Source organism: Suncus etruscus, chromosome 5 (assembly GCF_024139225.1).
Source record: "Suncus etruscus isolate mSunEtr1 chromosome 5, mSunEtr1.pri.cur, whole genome shotgun sequence".
NCBI classification, from domain to species: Eukaryota; Metazoa; Chordata; class Mammalia; order Eulipotyphla; family Soricidae; genus Suncus; species Suncus etruscus.
In genome coordinates this window covers 17,472,080-17,489,099 of record NC_064852.1, presented here as the reverse complement: position 1 = coordinate 17,489,099, position 17,020 = coordinate 17,472,080, and the positions used below count along the sequence as shown (strand labels likewise).

The window sequence follows — 17,020 nt, the reverse complement described above, 5'->3', positions numbered from 1 at the left end:
AAACCAAAAAAAAAAAAAAATTAAATATTTAATTATAATTAATTTTTAATAATTAAGTTAAAAATTAATCTTAAGAAAAAGCCCTCACCGCTGTACTCAAGAGGTTAGTCTTTGTTTTTTTTGTTTATTTTGTTTTAGGCCACAATCAGCAATGCTTGGGGCTTACTCCTGACCCTGAGTTCAGAAATTACTTCTGGCAGGGCTGGGGTGGATACTGAGGTTTAAATCCAACTCAGCTGGCACAAGGCAAGCCCCCTACCCACTGTAATGATTCAGGCAGGCTTCCCCTTGATTTTATTTATTTATTTATTTATTTATTTTGGTTTTTGGGACACACCCGGTCACACTCAGGGATCTATGCTCAGAAATCGCTCCTGCTTGGGGCCCATATAGGATGCCGGGGATTGAACCCAGGTCTGTCCTGGGCAGCCGTGTGCAAGGCAAATGCCCTATCACTGTGCTATTGCTCTGGCACCCTTGTTTTGTTTGTTGTTTGTACACCCAGCAGTACTCAGGGGCTGTTAATGGCTCTGCATTCAGGAATCACTCCTGACGATGCTGGGGGGACCATATGGGATACTGGGGATCGAACCCAGGTCTACCACATACAAGGCAAGTACCCTACCTGCTGTACTATTGTTCCCATCTCCAACCTTTTGTCTTTGAATCCAGCGAAGCACCCACAATCTTTTCGCATCAACCTTGGGATGATCCTAGGGGCTGTCAGTAAGGCTTGGGAGAGGCAGATAAGGTGAAGATAGGGTTTATTTTGGGTTTATTTTGTGCAATTCTCTTTCCTTTCCCCCTGGAAAAGGGCTTGGTGCCTATTTGGCCCAGGCTAGGTGCATGTCCAGAACCGGAGTCCAAAGCACTGTCCTGTTACTTATTTACTTATTCGCTCTTGGGTGACTGTGTAGGATGCAGAGGGGCAAAGTTGGAGAGGAGCTGCCTTCTGGGGACACAATGATGAGTTTGAGGTGGGGAACAGCCCAGCTGTGGGTCTCCAAGCCACCCACTGGCCCAGCCACTGACATCTGCACCAGACACCGTGGGGCCTGGAGAAAGGTCTGGCTCTTCCCTCGTCTCCAGCCCCTGTTCCCCCAGAAGACCCCCAACTGGTGATTCCCCTGATGACCTGGGGTAGGGGTTGCTGCCATGATGCAGGCCTGGATGCTAGAGCTGCTTACAGAGGGTGCTGGAGAAATCAGAATCAGCTGGGATTAGTTTAGTAGGAATTAGTGGATATTATTAGTGTGAATAATGGATAAGTGGGAATGATGAATAAGGGCAGAGTGTACTCCAACCCTGGTTCTTCCCAGCCCCACCAGGTAACCCCTGTGCCCCAGGCCCTGAACCACCTCCCACTGCACCTCCTGATCACTGTTTGGGAACCCCCTGCTCTCCCACAAACAAAAAGGAAAAGAAATGGTCAGGGGCCAGAGAGATAGTACAGTGGTTAGGCATTTGCCTTGCATGCAGCTGACCTGAGTTCAATCCTTGGCATCACATAGGATACCCTGAATCTGCCAGGAGTGATCCCTGAGTGCAGAGGTAGGAGTCAGTCTTTAGCACAGCTAGGTAGCTTCCCCACCCCAACTAATTTTAAAAGAAAATTGAAAACGAGTTAGGGAGACAGCTCAAGGAGCTGGAAGCTTTGTAGGCAGGAGGGCTGGGGAACAAACCTAACACTACAGTTTTACACACACACACACACACACACACACACACACACACACACACACACACACACACACTACCAGAACTAACCCCTGAGCACTGCCAGGTGTGGCCTTCTGATTGCTATGCCCAATGGATAGAAACCTTGCTTCTCTGGTAAAGGGGTGTGGAGGGTTGGTTGGTTGGTTGGTTGGGAACCCGGTGTGCTGAGTGAGAGGGAGGCTTTCTTCACCTTCACTTGGGGGATGAAGTCGCTGCACAGGCTGTAGCGACTTAGATTAGAGCTGTCCACCTTGGGTGCCCACCTGCCCAGCCAACTTTTCTGGATACCAAAACCAAAAAGTTAAAAGGCTCTCAGGGCTGGAAAGATAGAAGGTGGAGTGCTTGCCTTGAACATGGCTGAGTAGGGTTTGATCCCCGCCACCACATATGGTCCCAGGAGTGATTCCTGAGTGCAGTAAGCCTTGAGCACTGCTGGTTGTGGCCATCTCCCCAAAAGGAAAAGAAATTCTCAAACACACCATTAAATATATAGAAGAGACTTCGCCATTCACCAAGCTGATGGGGAAGCTTTGAATGGTCAGGTACTGGGCCGGAGCAATAGCACAACGGTAGGGTACTTTGCATGTGGCCAACCCCGGGTGGGCGGACCCTGGTTCGATTCCCGACAGCCCATATGGTCCCTCGAGCCTGTCAGCAGTGACTTCTGAGCCAGAAGTAACTCCTAAGTACAGCTGGGCGTGACCCACAAACCTAAATATAAATAAGTAAAAAATGAATGGACAGGCCCTCATGGACCACCGGAAGGTATCCAGAAATAGGTTGGCCAGCAGATGGGCGCCCAAGGGGGACAGCTTGCATCTTCCCTCCCAGCCCATCTTCCCTGTTCCAGAAGCTCACTTTATTTTGGAGTCCTTCCTTCACTCCTTTGATCCTGGATATCCCAAAAAAGCAAAAATATGGGGTTAGTGTCTTGCCTTCCTGGCAGTGCTCAGGGGTTACTTCTGGCTCTATGCTCAGAAATCGCTCCTGGCAGGCTCGGGGGACCATATGAGATGCCGGGATTTGAACCACCATCCTTCTGCATCAAAGACTGTGCTATCTCTCCGGTCCCTCTTTTTCTTTCTTTTTTTTGTTTTTGTTTTTGTTTTTAGTTTTTAGTTTTTGGGTCACACCCAGCGGTGCTCAGGGGTTACTCCTGGCTGTCTGCTCAGAAATAGCTCCTGGCAGGCACGGGGGACCATATGGGACACCGGGATTCGAACCAACCACCTTTGGTCCTGGATCGGCTGCTTGCAAGGCAAACACCGCTGTGCTATCTCTCCGGGCCCTCTCTTTTTCTTTTTTATGTTTTATTTGGGAGCCCAAACTGGAGGCGCTCAATAATTACTCCTGCTCTACACTCAGAAATCATCCTGATAGGCTCTGAAGACTATAGGATGCAAGGGATCGAACCCGAGTCAGCCACGTGCAAGGCAAATAAATGCTCTACCCACTGTACTATCTCCAGCCCCATCTTTCTGGATTATTTCTCCATCTGGTGCTTCTTGGTGGAAATACTGGAATCCATCATCTCCTGGAGATCAGTGCAGACGAGTGACCCCTGCTGGCGGTTGGCCTTATGTCTATGTGGGAGAAGGCAGGATGGGGACAGTAACCCCACAGCATCCTCCACAGCCTGACGGTGGAACTGCACGATACAGGGATCCTGTTTTGCTTTGCCTCCCAGACTTCTGCCCTCAAAGTGCAGAAAGAAGGAAGAACCCCAAAACCAGAGGAGCATGGTTCTCTGTGCATGAAAATGCTGCTTTAGTCCATGATGGGGAATATTTTTGTTTTGTTTGGGGCCACATCCTACAATGTTCAGAACTTATTTCTGGCTCCAGACTCAGGGGTCACTCTTGACAAGCTCAGACCATATGGGATGCCAGGGATCGACCTGGGTCAGTTGCATGCAAGGGAAGAGCCCTCCCCACTACTTTAGTTTCAGCCCCAGGATGTAGAATATTTTTACTTTCTCTTTTTTAGGGGGAGGGCCACACCCAGGGGCACAAGTTACTCTGGGCTCTGCATTCAGAAATCACTCTTGGCAGGCTCAGGGTACCACATGAAATGCCAGGGATGGAATTTGGGCAGCCCGGGTGAAAGCAAGCATCCTCCCTGCTATACTTACTGCTCCAGCCTTTATTTTCTCTACCTTCATTCTGCTCTGCTGTGATCACTGAAGTGTTTATTTACCCACGGAAGCTATGGGCCCCCCTTTTACAGAGCCTGTTATCCCCATTTTACAGAGAACAAAACGATGGTCTAGAAAAGAAAAGTGCCTTCCTTCAGCAACCACTGGTCCTTTTGTTTACTTACTTGCTTTTTTTGGTGGGGAGAGCCACACCTCGTGATGCTGAGGGGTTACTCCTGGCTATGCGCTCAGAAATTACCCCTGGCTTTGGAGGACCATATGGGACACTGGGGATCGAACCAAGGTCTGTCCTAGATTAAATGCCCTATCTCTGTGCTATCTCTCCAGCCCCTCTTTTTTTTTTTTTTTTTTTTTGGTTTTTCGGGCCACACCCATATGATGCTCAGGGGTTACTCCTGGCTAAGCACTCAGAAATTGCCCCTGGCTTGGGGGGATCATTTGGGATGCCAGGGGATTGAACTGTGGTCCTTCCTTGGCTAGCACTTACAAGTCAGACACCTTACCTCCAGTGCCACCTCACCGGCCCACAGCCCCTCTTTTTTTTTTTTTTTTTTTGTGGTTTTTGGGTTACACCTGGCAGTGTTCAGGGGTTATTCCTGGCTCCATGCTCAGAAATTGTTCCTGGCAGGAACAGGGGACCAGATGGGACACCGGGATTCGAACCGATGACCTTCTGCATGCAAGGCAAACGCCTTACCTCCATGCTATCTCTCCAGCCCTGCAGCCCTTCTTTTTTTAAGTTTTTGTTTCATACTGGGCTGTGCTCAAGACTTCCTCCTGGCTCTGCACTCAGGGATCACTCCTGGTTATGCTTGGGAAACGGGATGGGATGCCGAGAATTGAACCCAGGTTAGTGCAGGCAAAATGTCTGCCTGCCTGTCTGTCTGTCTCTTTTATTCCTTTATTTCCAATCAAAATAGACAACGCCACACACAATGACTTGTCCCTGGCTTGCCCAGCCAAATGGGCAGAGGGAGGTGGGAGGTGGGTAAAGGAGCGGCCAAGTTCCACAGCCCGGCACAGACCTTGGGGACCTTCCTCTCATGGAAAATTCTACCCCGGGACGGGTGCCCAGGAGGCTGCCCACACAGCCCTGCAATTAAGGCCTTGGCGGCCGGTGCTGTTGGAGCTGCTGGAATAGCTGCATCTTGCTCGAAGGCCCTCAGCGCCTGTCCTCCGCATGTGGAAACCATTAAGATGCTTTGTTTTCTTCGGAGTGACATTGACATCCTCTGCAGGGCCAAAGACCCCGTGGGAATCGGGATCCTGAGCCCCCCCCCCAGGCCTGGAGTGACCCCCCATCTCTACTACACAGAACCGCCAGTCTGGCCCCATCTCATGCCTCCCCCTGATCTAGACTGGAAATCCAGCACACAAGAGGGCCTGACTTCCCAATTCACTGCTTGCGTTTTTGGGGGTCCTGGAGAGGAAAAGAAGGGAGGAAGGAGGTGCTTTTCCTATTCTGGAGCTCGAGTGGAGGCTCGAAGAGAAGTTTCTGCAGGCCCCTTGCATTCCAGTTTTTTGGGGGGAGGGTGTCACACCCAGCAGTACTCAGGGGTTACTCCTGGCTCTGTGCTCAGAAATCGTTCCTGGTTGGGGTCGGAGAGATAGCGTGAAGGTAAGACGTTTGCCTTGCATGCAGAAGGACGGTGGTTTGAATCCCGGCATCCCATATGGTCCCCCGAGCCTGCCAAGAGCGATTTCTGAGCATAAAGCCAGAGTAACCCCTGAGCGCTGCCAGGTGTGACTCAAAAACCAAAAAAACAAAAACAAAAACAAGAAATCGCTCCTGGCAGGCATGGGGGACCATATGGGATGCCGGGATTTGAACCACCGTCCATCCTGGATCAGCTGCGTGCAAGGCAAATGCCCTACACTGTGCTATCTCTCCAACCCCACCCCACCCCAGTTCTTCTTCATGTCCCTAAAGTAGGACTGTATTACTGTATTACAGCCCCTCTTCCCTCAGTTTGTGCGGTAGGGACCCAGACCTGAGTCTGCTGCCTTAGAACCCCCTCTATTCTGATACCCCCAGGCTGTTTACAGATTCCCTAGATGCTCCCTGAATCTCCTGGACTGTACCCAGATCTTCCATCTGCCCCCTAAGCTGTGTCCAGACCTCCTATTTGCCCTCTGAGCTCCCAGGGCTGTGTCCAGACTTCCCATGCCCCCTCGGGCCACCAGACTGTGCAGCCCCCCTTTCGCGCTCTCCAGAGATAGTTACCTCAGAGATAGTCACCCCAGAGTCACTCCAGGGAAAGCTCACCCCGAGACAGTCACCCCAGGACCTCTTCACATGCTATTCCCTTCTCCAGAAAGTGCTCTCCGACCCCTTGTGTGAAATTTCAGCCGCCAGAACACTTCCTCCAGTAAGCCAGCCTGGATGCCTTAGGCTAGATATGAGGTCCTTTGTGATTCTGCTTTATTTGGGGGACCACACCAAGATTTTGTGATTCTGCTTTATTCTGCTTTATTTAGGGGACCACACTCAGAGATGCTCAGGGGTTACTTCTGGCTGAGCACTCAGGAATCACTCCTGGCAGTGCCTGGGGACCATATGGGATGCGGGGAGTCGAACAAGATAAGTGCTTTCCCCACTGTACTATCTCTCCAGCTCCTAAATGTGATCCCCCTTGTGTCTGTCGTAATATCTGCTGCCTTGTACCCTGTGTCAATTCTGGGCTGTCTCCTCAGGGCCCAAGGGTCCATTCTCCATCCCACACCCCAACACAATGAGTGTGTCACAATTTGTCCACTGAATGGATGACTCCGCCCAAGGCAGAGGTCAGAACAGAATGACTGCCATACCAGCCTTGAGGTCCCTGTCCAAGTTCCTGCCCACCTGCGGTCCTCCGCCCTCCCCCCATCTGCTGTAACACCCAATCCTTTCCCACCAGCCCCTCCTCGCCCCCCACCTGCCAGCCAGGTCTTCCTTGCAGTCCCGCCCACACGTACACCTGTGCCCCTTGAGTCCCTGCAGCTGTCAGAAAAGAAGTCCAAGTAGCCATCAGAATAGAGTCACAGGGTGAAGGAGGTCCCCTCACAGGGCGTATATCCCAAGGAACAAACTGGGGAGAGCAGAATGGGCTTCCTCTTTCACGCATGAGGCCAGTTTGCAAGATTTGAGAAGAGAAATCTGTGGGGGCCGGAGAGATAGCCCAGTGGTAGGGCGTTTTGTTTGCCTAGCATGTGGCCAACCTGGGACGGATCCGGGTTCAATTCCCGGCTTCCCATATGGTCCCTCGAGCCTGCCAGGAGTGATTTCTGAGCACAGAGCAAGGAGTAACTCCTGAGTGCCACCGGGTGTGGCTCCCCAAAACAAACAAACAAACAAACAAAAAACCAAGAAGAAATTTGTGCTGGAGTCAGTCAGTCCATGAGGACATGATATTTGCAGGACGCTGAACACAGGGTGGACCAGACAGGAAAGGGAGAGGCAGGCTTGGCCTGTGAGTCTCCTCAGGAAGAATTGACTGAGGTCCGAACCCTCCACTTCTGGGGGGGCTGGCTGAGGCTATTTAGCACAAACTATGTTCCCTGAAGGGTCCTGCAGGTGTGTGTGGGCTGGCTTCAGAGGCACACAAGCCTCTGGGGAGGGCTATCATTGTCTGGAGAGATATCACTTGTGTCCTCTGTCCCCTCTCACTCCCCTGTCACCATGTGGAACTAAGGGTTCATTCCAGCTCTGTCCCAGGGTTACCACTGGACCCAGCCCAGAGTACAGGAGAAGGGTCCTGGCTAGACTTACACCTCAGGTTCTCCCAAACCCTGCATGGAAGGTGGAGGTGCAACCTCCTGGACCCTGCGAGCCTACCAAGAACTTACTAGAAGATGACCAGAGAGGGGCCACGGTTCTGGGCCAGAAAGGGACTCCCATCAAGGTGGTCCCAAATCAAACCACCCTCATCTCAGTCCTGCAACCTTGGGGGGGTGGGCGGGCTGGGCTTAAACAATGTTTATTTCTTAGAGACAGAAGCTTCGGGGTTTTCATACACAAAGTGAGAGAAGTCCTTGGGGAGCCCCTGCTCCACCTTGGGGCCTGAGGAATCCGCAGGCCAGGCAGGGCCAGGCCAAGCCCGGCAGGACTGGGGGGGCCTCGGCAGCTCTGGGCCCAGCATCCACACTGAGAAAGGGGCTGGCGTGGAGCGTACGTCCAAGGCCTGTCCTGAGGACCCCGAGTCCCCTGGTCTGTGTTGGTATCCGCGTCGCAGCCGCCGCTGTCAGTTCACCGTGGGCACCTGGCTGTGGTGAAGGCTGAACTCCTTGGCTTTGAGGCGGAGACTAGCGATGCTGTTGGCCATGTTGACGCCCGAGGCTGTGGGGCCGGCCCCTCCTGGGCTGTACGAGGGCACCGTGCTGGGGACACAAAGACACATGAGTGTGCGGGGAACGTGGCTAGGGCTATCAGCTCTGTCTCCCCCCCAGCCTATCCTCAGCCTGGGATTCTGGGGAGTGACCTCCCCTGGGGGTGCAGGATGGGGAGGGCTAGAAGTCCCTCTGATCAGGAAGTCCCAGTGGTGGACATTGAAACTGGTCATGTGGGCCACTGCCTAGCATCCTCCAGACTTAGCAGGTAGAGAGGCATCAAGTAGCTTCCTGGATTGAAGGTGTTGTGTGTGGGCTCATTTCCATGGGTTGGGGGGTGGCTTCCACAGTTTGAAAGGCAGATGGACCCCCAGAATCAAGAGGGGCAGAAACTCACTCCCTTGTATTCCTTCCCTCCCTCCCCTTCTCCCTCCCTCCCTCCCCATCTCCCTCCCTCCCTCCCCTTCTTCCTTCCTCCCTCCCCTCCTTCCTTCCTTCCTTCCTTCCTTCCTTCCTTCCTTCCTTCCTTCCTTCCTTCCTTCCTTCCTTCCTTCCTTCCTTCTTTCCTTCCTTCCTTCCCTCCTTCCCTCCCTCCCTCCTTCCCTCCTTTTCTTCTTGCCCCTTTGGAGCATTGTCAAGTTTGTCCAGGACCAACTGTTGCAAAACTTCTGATCCTCAACTCAGCCTAGGGCAGAAACCCCTTTCTTTTCTGCCTCAGTTTCTCATCTAGAGTCCCCAGGGCAGGATGAAGGGAATCCAAACCTGAGGTTTATAACTCAGGCTGAAGTGGTATCTTCATTCCTTGCAAAGTGTGTTGTGTGTGTGTGTGTGTGTGTGTGTGTGTGTGTGTGTCTGTACCAGTCCTGGTTCTATGCTTAGGTGCTTGGGGGATCATGTACATTGCTGGGGATTGACAGGGGCTGATCTTATAAGAGTCAAGCATCTTAACACTTGTACTGTATCTTTGGCCCCTAAATTGTATGTGTGCATGTGTCTTTGTGTGTGTATGTTTGGCCCATCTGTCTGGGTGCTTGTGGCACCATGTCGATCCCGGGGCTTCCTGTTTCCAGCATTCACTCACCCTTTCAGCTGCCTCCCTACACAATCTCGGTCCCCTTCCCATACACTCATCATACTTACTGCCACCAAATACACAATCCTCGCTCCTGGTGCATACCTGCCCGTCCCACACCCTGTGGCCACACCTATGACCCGGCACTCACCTCCCACTACTAGGGGGTCCCGCTGTCCAGGCAGATCTGTCTCTGCCACAGGCCCTCTGTCCCTCCCAACCCTCCCACTGAGCCCCTCTCACCTGTAGGGGGTCGAAGGGGTCCAGGACAGGTAGTCTGGGCTCAGGGCAGTGGGCCTAGGGGCCACAGGCTGTTCAATGGCGGCCTCCTGGCTGTAGGACTTGAGCAGTGAGGCGGAGCGGTTGGCCAACATGGCTCGTTCGTTTCGGCGGAACTTGGCTCTGCGGTTCTGAAACCAGACCTAGGGCAGGAAGGAGGGGTGAGCAGAACCAGGGGTGCAACAGGGCCCTGTGTTCTTTTGGACCCAGGATGTGCCTGTCTCATAACTAGCCATGGACAGGCAAATCTGCTTCTCTGTGTCTTTCCCAGGTGAAATGCAGATGATGGAAGGTTTTTATTGGTTCTGTTTATTATTTATTTATTTATTTATTTATTATTTTTGGGTTTTTTTGGGGGGGAGCCATACCCGGTAGTGCTCAGGGGTCACTCCTGGCTGTCTGCTCAGAAATAGCTCCTGGCAGGCACGGGGGACCATATGGGACACTGGGATTCGAACCAACCACCTTTGGCCCTGGATCGGCCGCTTGCAAGGCAAACGCCGCTGTGCTATCTCTCCAGGCCCTATTTTTTGGTTTTTGTGCCATACCCAGCGGCACTCAGGGGTTAGTCCTGGCTCTGAGTTCAGAAGTCACTCCTTGCAGGCTCCAGGACCATATGGGGTGCCAGGGATCAAACCTGAGTCCATCCTGGGTCAGCTGTGTGAAAGGCAAAAGCCCTACTGCTGTGCTATCACTCCCATTGGTTTTGTTTATTTGGGAGCCACAAGTGGCAATGCTCAGGGCTTACTCCTGACTTTGGACTCAGGAATCACTCTTAGTATATGGGATACTGGGGATCATACCCAGGTCAACCACATCAAGGCAAGTGCCTTCGCCATTGAGCTATGACTCTGGCCTCACAGGCGATGAATGGGGCTTGCTGTGTGGGTTAGTTTGATGTAGAGCTAAAGGTTTTTCACTCAGTGATAGAAGGGAGGCCTGATTGCAGCTCCAGGGGTGCCCAGGGCCCATAGGGGTATAGTCCCCCAGCAGACATGGCTGCCACAGAGACAGTAACTGATTCAGCCAGTATGAGTGAGGCTGGGGGCAAGGATGTCTCACCTATCCCAGACACTGATATGTGCATTTACACCCCCTCCCCACACTGCCAGGTGGTGGCCTCCAAGCACTGTCCCCAGAGGCTCTCTCAAAGGAAACAAAAAGAAAACGCAGGCCAGAGCGATAGTACAGCAGGCAGGGTGCTGGCCTTGTGTATCACCAACCAGAAACACATATGGTTCCCTCGAGCCCACCAAGACTGATCCTCGAGCACAGAGCCAGGAAGGAGACTCCCTGACAACGCTGGGTGTGGCCCCCCAAAAACAAAATACATATACAAAAAAGGAAGGAAAAATGTAGAAACAAAACCCAACCCTTTTCCTCACCCCAATTCTAGACCCTGTGCAAATATTTGAACTCTCATGGAGAGAGAGAGAGAGACAGAGACAGAGACACAGAGAGACACAGAGAGAGAGAGACAGAGAGAGAGACAGAGAGACATAGAGACAGAGACAGAGAGAGAGACAGAGAGAGAAAAGAAAAATGTCTGCAATTGGGCCGGGCGGTGGCGCGAAAGGTAAGGTGCCTGCCTTGCCTGCGCTAGCCTTGGATGGACTGCGGTTTGATCCCCCGGTTTCCCATATGGTCCCCCAAGCCAGGAGCGACTTCTGAGCGCATAGCCAGGAGTAACCCCTGAGCGTCACCGGGTGTGGCCCAAAAACCAAAAAAAAAAAAAAAAAGAAAAATGTCTGCAATTGAGGCAGGCAGGGTGGTGGTTGGGAGGGAAAGTGGGGACATCGGTGGTAGGAAATGTGCCCTGGTGAAGGTTGTTGGACATTGTATGACCTAAACTCAATCATAAACAACTTTGTAACTGTGAAAATAAAACCTCCACTGTAATATGAACAACCTAGTAAACCATGGTGTTTAAATAAAGTAATTTTGTTTTGTTTTGGGGCCACACCCAGCAGTGCTCAGACTTACTCCTGGCTCTGCTCAGAAATCACTCCTGGCAGACTTGGGAAGCCATATAGGATGCCAGGGATTAAGACCATGTGGGCCACATGCAAGACAAACACCCTATCAACTGTACTACCCCGCTGACCCTTAAAAAAATTTTTTTTTTGGTTTTTGGGTCATACCCAGCAGCGCTCAGGGGTTACTCCTGGCTCTACAATCAGAAATCACTCGTGGCAGGCTTGGGGGACCATATGGGATGCCGGGATTCGAACCACCATCCTTCTACATGCAAGGCAAACGCCCTACCTCCATGCTATCTCTCCGGCCCCTAAATAAAATAGTTTTTATATTTAAAAAAAGATATACCCCAGAGGCCAGAACGATAGCCCAGCAGGAAGAGCGTTTGCCTTGCATGCTGCCAACTGAGGTTCCATCACAGGCATCCCATTGGGTCCCAGTGAGCTCCCCAGGAGTAATTCCTGAGCACAGAGCCAGGAGCAATCCCTGAGTTGCTGAGTGTGGCCCCCAAACAAAACAAAACAAAATAAAGTAGACCTGGGGGTGTGGTCCCCACTAGCTAGAAGCCTCTAAGGCTCAGAGAGGTTGAGTGACTTGCTCAAGGCCACACAGCTGAGCCATGGCCCCTCTTACCTGCACCCGTGCCTCACTGAGGTTCACGCGCCGGGCCAACTCCTCCCGCACGAAGGCGTCGGGGTAGTGGGTGCGCTCGAACACGCGCTCCAGGGCCTGCAGCTGGCTGCTGTTGAACGTCGTGCGGTTCCTCCGCTGCTTCTTCTTCCTCTTGGTGGCCCCTCCACGCCCCGGGCTGGGGCAATCACCTGTTGGGGACACTGGGGTGAGCTGGGGATCTGTGGTGGATGGATCCCACAGAGTCCAAAAGCCACCCTGAAGCCCCCACTGGGAACACAGCCCCCCAGTTTGCATTGGGGAGTCCCGCGTGGTCAGCATCTGGCCCAGAGTCTAGGAGGCCAAAGATCCTCAGAACTTGCAGATTGGGCTAAAGGGATAGGAGAGCCGGTAGGGCACTGGCCCCAACATCCCATACAGTCCCCCAAACACTGCCGAGCATTGCCAGGTGTGCCCCCTGAAAACCAAACAAGCAAAAAAGAACGTGCAGATCGTGGAGTGCGCCCAGAAATGTTTTTTTTGGGTTACTCCTGGTGGTGCTCAAGGAGCCATGGGAGATGCTGGGGGTTGAACCCAGGTCACTATGTGCAATGCAATCATCCTTCCCACTGACCCATCACTGTTTTTGCCATGCTCAGGGGTTACTCTTGGCACTGCGCTCAGGAATCACTCCTGGTGGACTCAAAGGAGCCTATGGGATGCTGGGGATCGAACCCTCCAAAAATAACCCTAGTCCTCTAAAAGACACTTGGTTTTGTTTGGGGGTGGGGGATTATGTTCAGTGGTGCTCAGGAGCCTCTCTTGGGGGTTCTTAGGGAACTAGGCAGTGCCAGGGATGGAATCCAAGACTCCTGCATACCACACCTGTGCTCCAGTTCCAGCTTTTTCCTTGTCCCCCCACCCTTGTGTATATATATTTTTGAAGTGGAGGGCTTTGGGGCACACCTGACCGTGCTCAGGGGTTACTCCTTGTTCTGAGCTCAGAAATCCCTCCTGGTGGCGCTCAGGTAACCCTATGAGATGCTGGGGATCGAATCTGGGTTAGTTGTGTGCAAACAAGTGCCTGACTACTATGCCCTTACCAGACATTATTCTTTTTATTATTGGTTTGTTTTTTGTTTGTGGCCTCTCCCAGTGATGCTCAGAACTTACTCTGAGCTCTGAGCTCAGGAATCACTCCTGGCAGGGCTTGGGGGACCCTATGGGATGATAGGGATTGAACCTGGGTAGGCCGTGTGCAAGATAAAGGCCCTACCCACTGTTCCATCCTTCTGGCCCCCAGACATTATTTTTTTGTTTGTTATTGGGTCACACTCAGCGGCACTCAGGGGTTACTCCTGGTTTAGCACTCAGAAATTGCTCCTGGTAGGCTCAGGGGACCATAGGGGATGTCAGGAATTGAACCGAGGTTCATCCATGGTTGGCCACATGCAAGGCAAACACCCTACTGCTGTGCTATCGCTCTGGCCCCTCCAGACATTCTTTTGCCTTTCTGTTTTTTGTTCATGGATCCTCCTGCTGGGGCTTGAGGGCCATATGGGGGATAGGGGACTGAACCCAGGTCAGCCCTACAAGGTAAACTGCCCTCTCTGCTCTCCTATAACTTGGGCCCTGGCTTCTCTTTCATCCAGCACTCAGCAACTGGGGCCTGGGGACAGCGTGGGTGGGAAGGAATTTCTGTCTTCCAGACTCTCCTAGCTGTAGAAATGTCACCTGAGCATCCCCCATTTCCTCTCATCTCTGGGAGCTGGAAGGGGGAGGAGCAGAGCTTGCCCAGGTCACCAGAAGAAGCTTGTATTGAGCTCAGCGCCAAGAACAAAGTAATTGCTCAATAAATATCCACAGCCTGTGTCTCGCTGCACTATTCCAGGCAACCCACTTCCTGCCTGGCCAGGTTCTTTCTCCCCAATCCTTAGGTGCCCTCAGTTCACCCACAGAGAAAGATGGGCTTGGGGTAGAGGGTCCTGGAAGGCATGGGATCAGAGAGTGAGTGGGAACTGAATGCAGCGGAAGAGGATAGACCCACGTGGAGGAGGATCCAGGACTCGAACCCGCAACTCAGGGCCAACAAGAGCCAGAGCCCTAAAAGCTGGCCTCTGTTCCTTCTCGGCTGTGCTGGATCCTGTTCCCGAAAGTTCCTGAATCGCAGCCCAGCATCGGATTGTGGTGGGCGCGTGGCTCCCTCTGGGGCCGCATTGGCTGGGGCTTAAAAAGCACTTGGAAAAGTAATAAGTGTTGTGTGCCCCAGGCGCTGTGCCCAAGGAGGGCTGAGCCTCTCCACCCCCCAATCCTTTTGTTCAAAGTTCTGCATTTTTTGGGGGGAGGGAGGACACACCCAGCTGTGCTCAGGGCTGGCTTCTGGCTCCGTGTCCACCGATCATTCTTGATGGTGCCAGGGATTGAACTCAGCCTAGCACAAGGCAAGCCCTTTCTTCCTTCCTCGCTAGCAGGGCTCTCCGGCCCTTTTCCTTGGAGTTTGCAAATAAGTCTCGGACACAGGCTCCTTCGAGGGGGCTGAAGGCCTGGCCTCAAAGTATTTTAGTCCCTATGTCATGACATGGAAACCAACCCTGATTCCCCTCCTTGCATACCACGCACTTTGTGTCTGCAGCCTAAGAGGCTGGACCAGTCCTACTCTGGGGGGGCCGCCTCTCCCCGACACCCCGGGAATTTTTTTCTTCTTCTTTTTCGTTGGGGTAATTTAAGGGCCTAAAGAGTCTGGAGGGAATTAAGTGCAAATTCTTCCTAAGACAAATAAACTCAGCCTCTTCATCCCTGCCGTTCCCAAGCTGTTGAGAGATATTCTCTCGTTTGTTTTTGCTTCCAAGGAGTCCGTCTGCGCCTGACCCCGAGACCACGGCGTGCTCCAATGCAAATAAATAACTTTTTATTAATTAGCATTTATTCGGACCAAAGAAGTGCCCTCTGCCATGTGATCGCTGCCAACACACTCGCAAAAATAAACAGCGGGTTCTCGGGACCTTCACGTGGGATTTCACAAATTAACACCGGGCCCTGGGCAAAGGGGGCTTGCTGGGGCTGCTGAAACAGTCACAGCCAGGGGAGTCTGAGAGAGGGGGTAGGGGGGGCGGAGGAGAAGATGAGGCCCCTTCCTTTCCCCTCTCTCCTCCCCTGCACCCCGGAGGTTCTTGGGAAAAGGGGTCCGCCTCTGTCCAGGCCACATCCCCCAGAGCCTGAGGGGCTCCTTGGAAGGGAAGATGCCCCCTTTATAAGGAAAGAGGCAGCCCAGGCTAGGGGTGAAGGATGCAGGTGAGGGTTCGGCCCCGAGAAGTCCAGGGGGACCCTTCAACCCTCTAGTCTCAGAAGCAGTACAATGAGAGGGAGGGAGAGAGGGAAGAAAGAAGGAAAGAAAAAAAGAAGGAAAATAAAACAAAAAATGAATAAAATGGAAAAAACAAAACAAAAGAAGAAAGAAAAAAGAAGGAAGGTAGGAAGGAAAATAGAAGGAAGAAAAATAGAAAAGAGGGCCGAAGCGGTGGCGCAAGCAGTAGGGCATTTGCCTTGCATGCATTAACCTAGGACGGACCGTGGTTCGATCCCCTGGCATCCCATATAGTCTCTCAAGCCAAGAGCGATTTCTGAGAGCAGAACCAGGAGTAACCCCTGAGTGTCACCGGGTGTGGCCCCAAAAGAAAAATAACTAGAAAGAAGGAAAAAAGGAAAGAAGGAAGGGAGGTAGAAAAGGAAAGGAAAGAAGGGAGAAAGGGAGGAAAGGGGGGAGAAAGGCAAAAAAGGAGGATGGGAGGGAGGAAGTGAGGAAGGGAAGGAAGGAAGAAAAGAAGGAAGGGCACTCAAGCCAGAAGTGACAGATGGAGAAACTGAGGCCCGGATGTTTAAACCACATGGTAAAACCACATTAGTGAAGGAATCGAGGCTTTTTTTTTTCCTGCCCACACCCAGCAGAGCTCAGAGCTTACTACTCCTGGCTTTGCACTCAGGAATCACATCTGGCAGGCTCGGGGCACTTTATAAGATGCAGGGGATGTAATCCATGACAGCCACTTGCAAGGCAAAGGCCCTCCTGCTTGTACTATGGTTTTACGCTTCTCCACCCCCAGTCAGGGCTCTGACCTTGATGGGAGGAAGGGAAACAAGAATAGGCCCTCTGGGAAGACCTTCAGCTCCTGAAGCTGGCAAACCCGAGTGACCAGGTGACCCTGCAAGTCTTTTCACAGGCAAGGGACTCCCATCTCCCCAATAAATGAAACTGTGAGCTGGCCTCGCCCCCACATCCGAGGACAGCCACTAAAACTAACACTAACAATTTCACCAGGTGAGTGGATAAGCAGATGTGGCTCCCACGGCCTGGCTGCTGGTCAACTCTGGGGAACCCACAGACGAATCAGGAAAGGAGTCCTGTGTCAGAATTTGGGGTGTGTCTGTGCCATCCGTGAAGCAAGAAGGCTATGGCAGACGCCCACTTCGTGGGGCAACCAGGTTTCTGTGGGAGCTAGTGACTGAAGAAGGGACCAACCTGTTAGACATTTCTAGACTGGGGGTGTTGAGGGACCCAGTTTTAGGTTCTTATGCCTCCATAGCTGAGTCTACACAGACCAGAGGCCCTGCTGGGCTGATCTGTAGGAAGAGGGGGCGCTCAGGGATGCCCTCATTGCTGTGGCTGTGTCACCAGGAGATCCACCAGTGCCCTGACCTGTAACTCCTGTCTCAAGCCCACCCTTCTGAAGGCACCTTCTAGATCGACTGCCAGGAGCCTCCACCTTCACCCCAGTCACCTTGACACAGAAACCTTCAGAGGGATGAAGAACATGGTCCAGGATAAGGACAGCAAGTCAGGGGGATGCCAAGTTCTATTCTGTGCAGTCAAGTCCCTTTGAGATCTGATGCTTTATCCTCCCTGCCCC

At 52.5% G+C, this 17,020-nt stretch overlaps 2 protein-coding genes across 2 annotated transcripts in view; one reads left to right on the top strand and one right to left on the bottom strand.

The window, feature by feature from the left end:
• The window catches only part of ASB6 (ankyrin repeat and SOCS box containing 6), a 370,010-nt gene that overhangs the window by 269,822 nt on the left and 83,168 nt on the right, over positions 1-17,020 (top strand). The gene's annotated exons all lie outside the window — the stretch shown is intronic.
• PRRX2 (paired related homeobox 2) overlaps positions 8,095-17,020 on the bottom strand; it is a 56,763-nt gene continuing 47,837 nt past the window's right edge. Inside the window, exons 2-4 of the mRNA XM_049774090.1 lie at positions 12,141-12,328; positions 9,495-9,673; positions 8,095-8,230 (exon numbers count right to left, since the gene is read on the bottom strand). Of these exons, the coding sequence (XP_049630047.1) occupies positions 8,095-8,230; positions 9,495-9,673; positions 12,141-12,328 (503 nt within the window). The remainder of the gene's footprint in view (positions 8,231-9,494; positions 9,674-12,140; positions 12,329-17,020) is intronic.